The following is a 16,268-nucleotide window of genomic DNA, read 5'->3' as shown; positions in this document are numbered from 1 at the left end:
TTAGAGTATTGTTTTCATTTTCTGCAAGAGAATAAACATGGACAAAAGTCGTTCTTTAATTTATACGTTGTAACTTTGAAGCGAAGCCTTAAGAGACGTGGAAAAAAGTAAGTGCTACGTATTTAGTCGTAATAATTGATCGGTCAAGTTTCCTAACAAACTCCTGACGGAATCTAAGATCAGAAATTAATTGTTGATGATTATAAGACGTCGATAAGATCCGTGCATTATTTAAATCTAAGCCGGATAAGTTTCATGAAAATGTATTATTACTCACAAAACAACGTAAGTAGGTAGTGATCGAAGATGATGAAGAATGCAATACGATTTATTTGATTTATGAGTTATAAAAATAAAGGGGACGAAACACGCTTTAATTTCACCTTTCAACGGCAAAAGAGTCCGCAAAAAATGAATAAAAATGCGTCGATAAATGTACTTTACCTTGTTCAACGAGGCATGATTTCTTGTCAATGACGAGAACATATACAATGACTTAAACGACGAAACATTTCTAAACTCTACGTTTTCTGATAATCTACATATACGGTTTATTAAAAGTAATAATATTTTTTGAGATTGATATCAGGAACATTGTGTTCTAATGACGAAACTGTGTCTATTTAGAAAGATAAATGCATATTTAATATTAACTGACGAAAACGACTATTTCATATATTACGATCTAACGAGTAGATAACGTTATCATTGCGATAGAAAACCTGCGTATCTCTTTTGGAAATTACCTTGACGACCTTAGATTGCTTTCCAAGGAAAATATCTCAAGAAAGAATGACGCAATTTTAAAGGAGAAACTGAAGATTATTATGTACGATTAAGTAAGTTAGCAAAGAAAATAATATACAGCTTTGCGAGGAAAAGGAAACTCAAAATTGCTACTTGTACATATGACTATACGAGTATTACGTAATAACTTTCGTACTAGAAAAGTTTTCACTGAAACATTTTACTATTGGTAAGTCATCCATTCTGCCGTGTACATCATGTTTATTCATAGTTCTTGTCAAATATAATACAGTGTTGTAAAATTATAATGTCTTTTATATCGTTTACCTATCTAAACATTTTCTGTCCCTTACTGTAGGTACGTTTAGAGCTATGAAAACCAACAAACCTTTCCGACAGACATAATATTTAAGCAAGTAAACTGTGATTGCCGTGACTATTTTTACTTTTAATCGAAACTTTAATCAAACGTGTGAAGAAAGAAGAGCGGGGAGGAAGCGTGAAATTTAATGGCCGAGCTTTTTCTTCTAACGCGTGTCGTGAGAATGACTCTTTCGTTACAATGTATACGAGTATCTCCAAAAATGATAGTTCAATCAAATTCAGTCTACGTACACACACGCACACGCGCAGAGAATCCAGTTTTCAATTTTGTTTTATTATTGTCCATTCGTGTATATGTACAAACGCGAGGAGATAGACTCGAAACCTCTTGAACATGAAACGAAACACTTCTGAACTCGTTTCATCGAATTCATTGATGCCCGCTAACACCATTGTTCCAGTTAATCATTCCAAGATTGATTTGCACTTTCTCTTTGTTAAAATTCTCTTTCCTTACATCGTTTGAAATTGCGATTGCAGCGGGATAATCGTGCTGTTGCGAAAAGAAACGAGGCAGGCAAATCGTTCAAAAGGGTGAAAAACGAAGAGGACCGATTTTTCGTTTCAAAGCGAAACGAATTCGGCCGCGACATCGCAAGGAGCAGCCGCGTTGGAAAATGTTGCGATTATGAAGCGAGTTTCGAGTTCCATTTTGAAACAATTGGCACGATCTAGCGAACGAACAGTAGCGACGAATCGTTCATCTTCGCTTCTACGTTGCTTGTCGCGTATTGTGTCAATGTCAAAAGACAGCTACACGAGTTAACCCAATGCCTTATAATGTTCAATGGCATCCATTGCGCGAATTAGCAGTCCAAATACAACGATTTCAGACTGTATTTGCATCGAAGTATAACTTTTAGTTTAATTAAAGTTTAATTAAATTTCCAGATTATCGAAACGCCTAATATTATTGGGTTGTTTGAAAAATTCGTAGAGAAATTAAAAAAATATTTAGAGGTAATGTATCTACATCAAACCACCATTTTATCGAACAACGCATGCATCGTGCTTTCCAATAATTTTTGGTTATCGAGTAGCTTCATTGTTTTGGACAACAGTTAATTTTTTAACTACTTTCTGCAATATTTTGTGAACACCAGAATTTATGTAATATAATATACTGCTAGTAAATTATTAGTCTCTTTATATTCGGTGTTACATACGCAGCGTTATACTTCGACAAGTTATTAATTAAGCAAACATTAATGTACTTGTTTTTGGCGAAACTAAAACATCAGAGAAAATATGTGCCGATTATTAATAACTAGTACATTGGAAAGCAAAACTATTCCTATTAATCGATTCCGGATATTTCTCTATAATGTTTGCATTTATTCTTCAACTTGGAAACAGATTCCAGTCGTTCGAAATTTACAATAAAATAATATATTGATTGTCAGAAACACTGCAAACTTTTCAGATAACGTAATGGTAAAAATTATATGTATGTATTACAGTAGAACTTCATTTATTTTAACTCATCAATAGCAAACAGTATAACAATCTGTATAATAGAAGTTCATTAATTATTATATTATCTGCGATTTTTCGTTCACAGAATAAAAATTCGCATTCTACGGTAGGCTCTCTTGTACAATAATTTATCAACTAATAATATTAGTGAATTGACAAATTACAAGCTGTAGGCTATTAACTACGGTTTTATAACATCACAGTTTTACGTCAAATCGCTTACAATGATTCATTCATAAAGTTATTTCATATGTGTTTGCTTTATTATTAAACGTGTTACCGTTTCGCAGAAGGATTCATTGATTCCAATAACTTGTGATTGATGACTTGTAAAATTTTCTTAATAATATTAGTTCAATCGTGCAAGAGGGCCCAAATAAGTGGATTTAATTGATATTAACCAAAATATCATTTCAATAAATGGAGTTCTGAAATGGATCGTATAATTCAATTTTTCGCATCGAACGTAGCGTTAGAATAGCAAAAGGCTGACAGAATCGAAAGGCAACGGGTTGAATTACCTTGCTTACGGCATCATTATTTGCACGGTAAATTAGCGTGATAATTACGTTACGATTAATTGATTACCTGATCGAAAATGCGTTACTTTCTCCACTGTTGTTACGATTGCTCTTAGGTCGATGGTATTAATATATATATATGTATGTATACGTATATGTATATGTTTCTATATATATATATATTATATTTATAATATATATATGTATATGTATATTACGCGTATAACATATAAATACAACACGCATTCACTATTATATACAGGCTCTCTCAGCTTCATTCTCTCTCTTACTTGTTCATATACATTTTCTTTTCCCTCTCTTTTCCTCCCTGTTTGCTCACCGTAATCCTCGGAAAGAGTCCAGACTGCGCGTTCGTTCCGCGATTTATTTGTCTTACGCGTGAAAAAATTACAGGAAAGCTGCGCTGTGCAAGAAACTTCAGACGAATCCATAGAGCAGGACGTTTGGCTGTTGCGCAATGTTCGAGCTTAAATTTTAAATCGGGAAGAAATTGTTTCTTTTTCTTCCATGTGGATCAAGACGCAATCGATTATCGTGTTTCTGTAAGATACACGCAGTACGGTGAGTCATACGACGAACATCGTTTTACACGGATTAGAAATATTGTTTAGACATTGAAGGCGATCGAGAAATGGTAATTATTTCTAAGATATAGTTTATTTTCCATTGAATTTTTAATAGTATTTTTAATTCTTTCTATATCGTTCGTTCCTTTTTGGTTATTCGCGGATTTGCTAGATATATCAGTTAATGAAAAAATATGAACGAAGAATATTTCACGGTTTTCAAATTATTATGATTCGTGTGATAAGTTATATTAACTGATTTGGAGAAAATTAGACAGATAGTTATATGATTTATACGGTAATTGATATAAATATCGGATGATGAAGGCGGTTAAAGCATATAAATGGTAGATTATTAGTGAACTATTGTACATATAATCGTTAGTTGGGTCACAGTTAACGTCAGTTATGTGCGTATAAGGCAGTGTTATACGTTTTATTATATTAACGTATTAACATATTTTTATATTAAATGCATCATACTTGGTAGATAAGATTATAATACTTTAATTTCAGTGGCTTTTATTTCAATATCGTTTGGTATATTATTTAAGTAGATTATTTTATTCAAATAAAGTATTTTAATAAATTATTCCGGAATAATTGAATATAGAAATGTGCTTCCCACGAATGTGAGAAATGATTTGTAAGATGTGGATTATAGGTAAGTACGTTTCGTGAAAACAAATTGAATGTTACGCAATATTTTGATATGCTTGATAAAAGTATAATAATAACACATCTTATATTACATTTTATATCAAAAAGATTGTTTATAATCAATGAATGTTGTATTGAATTTATTTGTACAAAATCTATAAAATTTAACGTGTAACAATAGAAAAGTAATGAATAATTAAATTTTGTATAATATATTCTAGAAAAATGATTCTTCTAAATATGTTAATATCATACGAAGCTATTTACGATTTGAGGCGCTTTAATATTTTCACAAGAAGACATTTTCATTGTGACATTTTTACATAAGGTGAAAATCTATTTTATTGTGGTATTTGTTATTATCCATTCGTACATATTTGGTTATCTTGCACGTTAATTTTTCAAGGAAATTGAAACCATTACCGACAATTCTCAATATGAACATCGCCGTCAAAATAGGTAAATGTGTTTCAAGAAGCAGTTTTGTAAATCACTTCTTTTTTTCTCAGAAACATAATTACTTTTGAGAAGTCTATTTGATTTAAATTAAATGTTGCCTCACTGCTTCGAAAGATATTGCTCGTTTTCAAAATTTTTCAACGTGCCTCGAATAATTGTATACTTGTGCGTAGATTGTAATTGCGTTGCTGCTTTACGTATTTTCATGTGTCTCGTAAATCATACTCATAATTTTATATCGATATCAACGAAGAAGAAGAAGAAGAAGAGAAAAGAAGAAGGAAAGTGGAATATATTATTTGATAGAAGCGATAATTGCTAAGTATCTGCAAGCAAAATGTCAACGGTTGTAAAATCGATTACTGAAAATTAAAAACGTTAACGCCCTGTATTTTTTAAATTTCTCGAATTATCTCACAGATATTCTAAAAGCTGGATGATATACAGTTTCGTTAAGACGCAAAATTATCACGTTTGCGAAACAGGATTTCTGGAAACTGAAAGCGCAATTCTCGGTTAAGCACCGGCGTTACGGGTTTCACGATGTTTTTAATGTACGTACGCAGTTTCGCATGGAATGTTGAATGATATTTGCTAATAACGTTTTAACCACGCAACATTAATAAATGTCTCGCCGTGTCGTAAATGTCATCGTATAATTAAGAGTAACCACGATGAAATTGAAGTTTTAATCGCGCGACATTTCCTCTTTACCATCGATCGTGTCGCAAATATCGGACGAAATGTAAATTAAAAACCTGAACTATTTCTGGTAATTTTAATCCATATCCGATATTTATATGTAAAATTATTTCTCGCTAAAAGACGATAGTTCGATGTTTCTATTTTCAGTATTTATTTCTTTTTCAACTGTACGAATCGAGATGTTTATTTGAAAAAAAGAAGCATTTACGATGGTTAGCTAGAGCGGATTAAAAAGCAGAAGGTTCTTTATATCGTTTGATGGTTGTTTAGCATGATGACCCAAACTGACTATTAAAATCAGTTATTAAAATACAAAAGGTTAAAGAGTGACGGCGCGACGAGTCAATTGATCAGCGTTTGTTAAAATGGGGGATGTGACCGCTTCCGAAGCCTTAGCTGGAATGTTCCTCGAGTAATAAATTGCCGGTCGCGCGTATTTAATCCGGTTAATTAAGCTCTACTTTCGAGCAAACTCGTTAACGCTTTCACACGAGTAAACGCGTCCCTATGGCTGTATATGTAAATCACGTTATACGGATACGATTTAATGTAAATTACTTCTTCGTAAAAGCAATTCTATTTTTAATTCCGTACTCGTTACGGGCGCGTTGTGGTACGTTTAACGGTTTAGCAAATCTTATTTTCATAGCGCGAAATAGGCGCGTTTCAGACAGTGTGTATACGTTTTATTTTTCTTTTATTCCACTTACATATGCAGTCTCGCAAAGTGTAACATGCATTTGCTGTTTTACCGTGATTAACGTAATACGAGAAACATTGAATTAGGCCTTAAATTTGTGCGATTTACGCGGTTTACTTGTTCTGGAGTCGTGACGGTAGCGCGTTACTTTAATAGAAACACAGACACAACACAGCGCGACGACACGTAATTAGAGGGTGAGAAATTGTCTGTGCGTATTAAGTACGGATTCTGTGCGTTTCTTGCGTTTCTGTTTCGCCTCTAATTTCTACACTTTATACTTTGTATCTGGGCGACATGCAGCTGGACGCTTGTAGCTAGACGGCTAATGTGTATCGCTTTAATTAAATTCGCCATCGGAGCTATTCAACGTTCAACGAGCCAATTTAAACGAGTACAATAAGTTCATTCAATGATCCAACCGTTCGTCTGATTCCACGTGTACTTGCTATTTGCAAGAAATCAACTTTTCTAAATTTCGTTTACGACGATGACGACATCGACCGATCGTGTAGATCGCGGTCAAGAAGAAGCGAGACCGTCGCATTCCAAGTATCAACACAGTTCGTTTGTTTTAAATATATCACTTTTATTTAATCGCAATTTTTTTTTATTCAGTGTAGCACCACAAAACATGTATAACAAAGAGCATTATAAATAGGTGATCGATTTCATAGTGTTTCAACGATGCTTTGATAATTGAAGCGAAACAACACGAATCGAAGGAATCGAATGTAAGGCCACTTCCTTCGTCATCGTATGTCGTGTTAAAACGACTCCATACAATTTACAGGAGGCGTGTGCCGTCAAAAGGGATATATATTAATATCTCCGCAATCAAAAGGGTCACGCAGCCGTACACGAGCAACGAGGCGAGTTTTTAGGGATCACTTATCTCGCTCGTTGCCTAAATTCGCCCGACAAGCAGAATAATAACAATTATTCATCGAATAATTACAATTATAAATTCTAACAGTTATGTCCGAGTCGTACTAAATTGGGCTCCTCCGTCGTCGCGTCGAACGTCGACTGTATAATTAATTGGATTTTAAAAGAGTGCGTGTATCGGTTCCTCAAATTCAAACGCTCTTCCTCTATATCTTTCGTGGCTGCGTTGCGTCGTAAAAATATCTTCGTTCGCTCGGAAGATACATCATCGAATTTACTTTCAATTATCACAATTTACTTTTAATCAAATTTCGTTATAATCACGTATCTTTAAAACGATTCTACGGCTTTTGAGATAACAAAGGCTCGTTGAATATAAAACGATATTCTCGAATACCAAGCTAATTCATTCATTATTTCGATATTTAATTATTATTGATACCTAGAACGAGTCGGATTCGCCAGCCGATTCGTTAAATTAACAATAATCCTTAGTGGACGTTCTTCCTTATTCGGTTGTTTATATAGATCAAATAATAAAAAGTGAAACGTCAATCGATAAGCAGTTTTATATCCTGGTAGGACGTGCAAGAGTATCGATAGAACGGTTCGCGTGAAAAAATTCGCCCGATCTGTGAAGATCTTGTTTTAGCGTTTAGCAAGTAATTTAATTTTATCCGCGCTGGTCGATAGACTAGTTTCTTCCGCGTATCGTACTTATCGTTCATATAGTTAACTTTATAGAAGTAAACTACGCGGCGATTGATAATAGAAAAAAAAAGCCTTTCGGTCCAAAAGTCTACTTGTTACAAAGTTCGCGTCGATTTAAGTTGAAACACAGTCTGGACCCTATCTAAGACGGCGATTAGTCAATATCTTTAAGTTGACAAGGAAATTTTTCTTCTTGGCTGCTCGAACTAACGCGAAATTCCAAAAGCGTTAGTTGTTTCTTACGTTACACTAGCGGATATTTCGATCACCCCAGATTAAATCGAATTACTTTCTTTCTTTCTTTCTTTCTTTCTTTCCTTTCTTTTCTTGTCAGAGAAGAAAGAAATTACAAAAGGAGGAAAAGAAGGTCGCACGCGCACACATCGTTCTCTTCAGCATGAATGCCCTGTACAGTCGTATTTATATCGATGGCTTTCTCATTCCTTCTGTCGGGCGTGAGATGATAACACGACGTCACGGCTAGGGATATTCAAAAAGGCACTAACCCTCAAAGATCCGAAAAATCAAATGTACAAAATCAGTGCGGCCGCATACGAGTCGACGCATACGAGGTTACACCGACAGGCTCTTGTCTCCTTAGCTCTTCCTACTTCCTTACACTAGCCTAAGTCGATTTTTTTTTCATTTTTTTTTCTTTTTTTTTGTTTTTAGTTGGAAAGCAAACCGCCAAAATCTAGGTCCGCCTCGAAGCTTACGATTAGACGTCTAAAGCGTTTTCGCGTCGAGGAACTTGCTCTCGCTTCGGATCGCGAGACAATTTTTATAGTTAGCGCTCTACTTCGCGTTCTTTTTTTTTCTTCTTGCTTTTTGGCACTTGACGATATCTAAATGTATGATATAGTAGAAATAGAATGAACGGAAAACGATACATCGAATTTTAGACAACAGAGTCAAAGAATACGGATGATCTTTTGCGTTTCTATGAAATAATAGGAAAAATTATGGCACTGGACAGGTGGCTGCAAACAATTTTAGTACCTCAAGGACTAAAAACACAATGCTCGATAACAACGTCTACACGTTTTACTTTCTCAAATACTATCGTATCACGCTTTATCGTTATTTTCGTCGGGGTCTCGATAAGTCCACGCTTTCACTCGGCAATTTCAATTCGAATCATTCGCGATCGGGTTCCGAGTTCCTTTCCAACGATTAGACGTCCAAGAAGGAATCGCTGATTCGCTCGACTATATCCAATCGATCGTACGATTTTATACGCTCTCGTACGATTAATCACAGCGTATCAAGCACTCCGTACGTATCCTACTCAAAAAGTTATAAAAAGTCGAAACGATCCTCCACGAATGCTCCATCTGCGAAGAAGGAACGCACGTTATTGGCGATTAATGGCTGGAGTGGGGATTACGGTGGCGCGGAAACGTCGCATTTGTAAAGATAGAATTAACGTCGAACTTCTCGTGACTATCCTTGGAAACGACCGTCTCGAGACGATGCAAGCGGAAGGCGACGCTCGTTTCGCGTGAAATTCGAAGTACGACCACCGGATCGCTTGACGAGAAAGCAGCTTCGGCCGCGTAACTGGCGTTTTGGCAGTTGGCTTTGATTTATGGCATGCACGCGCGATATCACCGACGGGAATGACCCCGTGATTAGTCTGTGTATCGACGTCGACGACAAAAAGCGTCGCCGCGAACGAGAGGCAATTCATGCGTGACGAAGAACAGCGCAAAACGCGAGGCACAAGGGTCGGAGTCTCGTTGTTCGGCTCTGTGACTTGGTCGGATCGTTTAAAAGCCGGAACCGCTGCTACTGCTGTTGATGCTGCTACAACTGTCGTCTGATATTTTCAAAAAGGAAAGACACTTTTGATTTTCCCCCGTGCGACACAAACGCCGTACATTTTGCCTAACGGCGATTCCTCGTTGTTCGGAAAGTATTCACAGCAAAGTGAAGTATCAACGACGACGATTATTGCTTGTGATTGTAGCTTGCTCGTTATTTCCGCGTTCGTCTCGTTCGATCTTCCGGTGAAAAAGAACATTTCCAAAGCGTAGCGTATATGTATACGTAGGTGAATAAATACGAATAACTTTTTGAACGACGAATCGCGCATTTTGTACAACAATTCGAATGCATGAGAATCGTCAGAATAAGTCGTGTCTGTCTGTTTACACGGTGTTTGCCTTATTTCACTGTACAGAACGTTTCCTGTAGATTTTTAAATACAGCAATTTCCTATGAATCACTTTTAATAGCATAAATAAATGACAAAACTTTTTACTCTCCATTCGTCCGAAAGCGCGGCATTGTTCTTTTTCACCATTCGTCGCTTTGCGTTATTATCAAATCTGATTTCTCGCAGATGTAACGCGATATTCTGCAAAGATTACTGCTGGAATTTTTTCGTCTGGCTCTAATTTCGTACAAATAGGTCTCTCTTTTCCCCTTCAATATTCCAATTCCTCGACAAAAAGAATATGCGCTGCACAGAGAAGCAACCTTCCATCGTTTCGTGAAATCGCAGTGCAGTCAGTTTCGCCGGATGACCGTCGTGCTTGTTATTATGTTCCTGTAAAACAGGAAGGGACCATTTTTACATGCACGTTGCTTTTGACCTTCTGTCTCGCTTGACTATTCTCTCAACGCTCTTTTCTTACACAAGCAACTCGGCTAACTCGGCTTCTTAATTCTTTCCGACACAGTTTCACCTCGTTAAATATAATTCTTTCCGTGGTCGTTTGCGAGCAACATGACACGCGACAGATGAGAATCGGTTTTCTCGTTGTTCTTCCATGCTCAGTGCACCATTTCCAATCGTTCAAGTATTCTCTCGATCCTCGTACCAACCATACGGTTCCGTGGCTCGATTCTTGGCAAATCGTTAAAGGCAGGACACGCCATTGCTGGTGATTTCCGCTAGCAGATACTCGACCAAGAGTCCAACTCTTTTCTTACACTTTTGTTTCCGGCCATTCGACATCAGATAATCAGATCCTATCCTAGCCTACGACGATTTCCATGCGTGGAACGATCTTCCGGAAAAATGTCTATTCAGCTTTGTATCGACACTCGTCGAATATTCAATCGCGTCGGCCAACGAGCCCAGAATGATTATTCGAACGGGAACGATTTTCAGAACCTTGCTCTCGAACTTCGAATACGAAACACAGTCTTCGTTCGATCGATCGACGCACATCGATTCTCAGCCACGAACAATAAAACAGATTCTCCGTTGTTTCCGGACATTCCTCTCAGCTGTTCCGTTTAGGCGGCACGATAAATATCTATAAAGCAGATTCGTAAGTTCCGGAATTAGATCGATCCCTCGTGTCGAGCAGGATCATCCTGTTCGCCGACGCGGGCACCAAAATCGTTTGTCTACATCCATGTCTAGGTCGTCGAAACGTCGTCCCCTTCTTTCACGCCGGCTTCCATTCAACTTAAGCGATCAGCAATGCGCAGGCGATCGCCATTGTCACGGATGACAGGAGAATGCTTGATGCCCCTGCCGTGGTTGGATTCTCACGATTCGTCTTCAACATTGGATCTGCAACAGTGATTAGTTTCGATTAATTTGATGGATTAATCCGTAATTAAAATTTAGTGACAATATAAATGGAAAATATTCGTGGTAGTGAAACCATACGACGTCGTATTGGTTTCTTTGTATGCTGCCATTGTTTTCAAGAAGATAGAACGTATGTTTTGTACAGAAAAATTGGAAACAATTCTAAAGATGAAGATTACAATTCACCAACATTGCGATCGTTGTAGTTGATTTATCAGATTCTTATCTGCAAAATTTTTTATCGATATTTTTTAACAGCTATGTGTTAACATTATTCGACAAGAAGTAGCCATTATATGACGTATTAAATCTGAAATTTATTTGTTTCATTAATTGTTCATTTTTTATATCCCTTCGACAGTGAATGTCTATCTCTCTTTATCACAAAAGAATATTTATATTTTACAACATGCAGAATTAACTCGGGAAAATGAGCAGCTTGAACAAATTGTTAAAAAAAGCTACATTAGTAGATATGTTTTCAAACGTTCGATTAAATTAATTATTAGGTTGCATAATAAACTACCATACCAGATTTTATTTCGGGTGTTTTAAAATCGTAAAAGATTTCACAATTACTTTCTCCTGTATATTATTTAATTCAGAAGATTTTAGTTTATCATACAGCTTAGTAGTAGTTTGATTATTTTCTTAAAGCAACAATGCCTTACCTTTTTAAAAGTATGATTTTTTAGTTATCTTTCTTTACGAATACAAAACTTTTCATCCAATTTGTCGAGAATAACAATGAGTCCTGTAAGTTCTTACCTTATTTTCATTTCACAAATTTTCATTTCAAAGCAAATTATAACCGGAACCTTTTATCTCGAAAATTACGTTTATTATGTATTAACTTAACGACGTTCTGTCAAAATCATTAAAAAGAAGAAAAAGAACGCTATTTGTAGACAGAATAGCAGTATGAAGCCATACAGGATAACAGGACAAAACCATAATAATGGGTAATATAAATTTGAAAAATCTCGAATCTGTACCTGGTGTACTAGGGCCCATTCCTGATCCAGATGCCTCTTCATCTTCGTGACCATAACCACCATGTTCATCTTCATCATCGTTATCGGCATCTTCTCCTCTGCCTTTCTTCCTCCATATTGGCCTGTCACCGCTTCCTGAACCATCCAGAGCTTCGTCGGCGAGCAGCATTCCACTATCCGGTGCCGACGCCAACTGAGACTGCAAGATCTACGAAAAAGGAAAGGGAACGTTTACATATGATTGTCATCTTGGATACTAACTAAATAAGCTCAGGAAGCAGAGAGAAATTCATCGACAACTTGGATCGTTCGATCGACCAACGTCAGTGATGGCATCAAGCTCAATATGTACATATACATCCAAAGTAAATTCAATATTTAAGGCTTCATAGGAATCAAACGGTACTCATAAAGGCACGTACTTACAGACTAACAGTTCACAAACACTGTCCGCGAATAACATAACGTTTGCAACATGTTCAAAAACATTTCATGTCTACTCTGTGACACGACTATGTTTGCGAACAGTATACAAACGAATGAAAAATAGAAGACCAGCTGCTCGTGAACTGTTTGCAAAAATCAGCGAGGACGCACCTTGCGATAGAATGAATCGAAATTCGTTCATTTTACACTTGCCAAGTACTTGATCTTCAGAAACTCGCAATCAGTACTCGCAAGTTTCGAGAATCTACTGATAACTATTTCGAACGAATTGAATCCTTATTGTGATCTACAAAGGTTTACTAGATACGTTTTCTTCTAAATAGAAGTATATTTCTTTATGGATTGAACGATGCATGTCGAATATCGATATGAGAGTATTAAGTTGCGTATGCCGAAAGCTAGCACAGGAAATTTTATTGCTATTCGTATGTTCTCTACTTATTCACCTGCGGAAAAGTTAATGGCATCAAATCAAAATGGCCCACTTCGATGCAATTCAACTGTTGCTCGAAAGGTTATTTTTACATAGTACGTAACTTTTGAATAATTTGAGATTATGAAATTAGGTGCTCTAATGCTATATAGGATGGATTGTCTCACGCGCTAAGAAATAATTTCCAGTTTCTTCATTAATATGACGTTATTTACTTTCTATCTGACTGCAAGATGCAAATATATTATAAATAATGTCAGTGGAGCCAATGGAAATTTAACATTATTATTCAAGAGATTGGCCGGTTGCAACTTGTGGTTGCTTTGACAAATTTGGTCTTCGTGACGAATAGAATACGACGCAAGCAAAAACATTTGCTCTTGAAATTCAAGGTGAAGATCAATTTTCCTTGAACCTCTTTTTTATAAATGTCCATCAATGCAAAGGTATAGAAGCTCGCTGTGGTGGTCTTTACATTTACTTTTTATGCACTCTCCATGTGTTATTCCAGGATTGGACCCTGTGTAACAGTTACCCAGAAATGATAGATTTATAAATATATTTAAATTAGACACATTATATATTAGATCGTCCGAAAAGTTTCTTTCGTTTTATAAGGAAATAATGGATGCACAACATTTTCCGTTTTATATTATTTTATCGAATTACGTATGATCCATTTTGTTCTATCAAAATAAAGACCATAACGTTCGACAGATTAGGTTTCATGTTTGTACAGAGATGCGTTGTAGAAGACGTGTCTGTAAAAGAAAGACACTTTTCGGACAACCTAACATATCATCAACGTCATAGGGAAATCCATATGCCTAACTATCTTTTTCTTTTCCATACATTTCCACGAAGAATTTTACGCCGGAATTTTTTCTGTTCGCCGAAATTAACTTCAGTTTAATTGGAATTTACAGTATTCCCTTTCCGGACGGTTGCACAATGTTAATAACGTTGTTGAAAATTCCGATCTAGTTGAATTGTTTAATTAAAATCCAGCACGTTCGATGTTACGTTAAGCAATATGCAACATGCACGAATTATATGTATGTAAATCGCAACTGGGTAAACGTTTATCCCACCGGAGGAAAATAGAAGAAATAGACGATCGACCCCCGAGTATTCATACTCGACGCTGTCGCATGAACTCGCTTATAAATGATTCATGAGTTCGCACATTGTCATACGTATCGTTACGCGCCCGTCACCTTCTTCTGGCTCTGTATAATTTCAAATTGGATTACACAGGTGCGATATGCCGCAGTTGACGGGTGTGCAGGTGTCATACACGCAACGAGCGCAAATCACCTGCCTGATTTCTAGACATGCGAATTAACGTGTGCTTAAGTGTTGGAAGATGCCTTGTCAAATGACGGATAACCGATGATGGACATCGAACGATTTAAAATGTTGCGTTGCACGTCGTAGTTGGCTGAGCTTTTCTTCGGAATTCGAGATCTTTTACGATCTCGCGACAGCATCTGTTATAGGTGAGTCGCGTTCATCAATTCTATAAATTAAAATCTATAGTACAATGACAATTGCAAAAATTATATTATAATTACTTATCCTATCTCTACGTAATAATAAGTTTTACGAAAATAAAACTATTTTTTGAAATGTTAAATAACAATTATGTATCTGGATAATATGAAGTACAGTTGATCGATTTGGCTTCTCAGATCCAATTATGGTTCGCATAAATACACACGTACAATCGAATCAATCGTATAAAGTGTTCGGAAACAGATTGCAAAATAATGTAAAATAGATGGATAACTATAGATCAACTATAGCTATGCGTAGGTGTGTATCCTTGCTGATTTTGATAAGGTTTGATGCTGCAACTATTACATAGTTTTAAATTAATGAAGGTGGATATATTTGGTGTAGATATTTTATGGGGTTAGGTGGGGGTATTTCCTAGTTCTAATCCTGAACATTTTGAAAAACCTAATATTTCAATATCAACACGAGAACGAATCCAGATTATGTTCTTCACTTTCTCAAGAAAGAAAACCAACCGTTTCATAAACTGTGCAACGCTATGTTCACACAATCACAGATACATCCTCTCATGTAAAACATATTCTACCTATAGACAGCAATACAACGTGAAAGCGACAATAAAGGATAATTAAAAAAATTCTAAATACGTACAAGAGTTACTAAATTATCTAGAATGTTCTAAATTATATAGTAGATTTATAATCATAACTTTTTGTTCTTTTGTTGATTTCGTTTCATTGCTATTAATTATAAATAATAAAAAGGAGAAAGGAACCTAATACTGAATAATTTAACGAATTATTATTCCAATGAAACTACCCATTCCAACCATGATTACAATCGCGTATCTACATTCCTTATTAATCATTCAAACGTGTATTCTGTAAACGCACGTCTCACAATTGGACGCATAAAACCCTCACTCGAGACACTCGATCGCGGCGCATTCACGAGAGAGACTCGACGCGTCGGCGTTGTCGATTTCCTACATATCAGATACCTGCCGCTTGCACCTGTTCGCCAATCACGAACAATCAGAACCGACTCGCAGCACCAATCTCACCCACGCACCTTTTAGACGGATCTTTCGCACCTTCCTCCTGTGCTCGACGTCCACGCGCCAGACGCACACCGGCTACACAACTCGCGGCTCGTATGAATAATTCCAGATTAGAAGGTAATTTATGGGTGTCTGGTGACTGTGTGTTCATGTACACGACGGTTAAAGCGACTACTTACTCGTTCGCCAGAGTATTTCCTGTGTTGTATTTAATTTCGAGACGAGCACGAATACAAATGAAACGACACACACGTTTAACGTGACACTTAAGGGAAGTGGAGTCACGACAATGCAAGTGAAACGACACGAAATTTAAGTGTCTTTAGAGCTTAATTGAACTTTAACTATGATAAGTAGTGTTTATTAAGATAAATGTGAAGAGGGTGTTTTAAAGTCTTATTAATATTAGGTCTGGCGGAAAGCTTTG

General features: G+C 36.4%; 1 protein-coding gene across 1 annotated transcript in view; it reads right to left on the bottom strand.

The window, feature by feature from the left end:
- Window positions 1-8,126: 8,126 nt before the first annotated feature.
- LOC126864413 (division abnormally delayed protein) overlaps window positions 8,127-16,268 on the bottom strand; it is a 242,240-nt gene continuing 234,098 nt past the window's right edge. The window contains exons 7-8 of the mRNA XM_050615751.1: window positions 12,384-12,591; window positions 8,127-11,367 (exon numbers count right to left, since the gene is read on the bottom strand). Coding sequence (XP_050471708.1) covers window positions 11,261-11,367; window positions 12,384-12,591 — 315 coding nt within the window. The 3' untranslated portion in view covers window positions 8,127-11,260. The remainder of the gene's footprint in view (window positions 11,368-12,383; window positions 12,592-16,268) is intronic.

The sequence above is a fragment of the Bombus huntii genome, chromosome 4 (genome assembly GCF_024542735.1).
Source record: "Bombus huntii isolate Logan2020A chromosome 4, iyBomHunt1.1, whole genome shotgun sequence".
NCBI lineage: Eukaryota > Metazoa > Arthropoda > Insecta > Hymenoptera > Apidae > Bombus > Bombus huntii.
The sequence above is the reverse complement of the archived record's forward strand: the minus strand, read 5'-3'. Positions and strand labels throughout refer to the sequence as shown.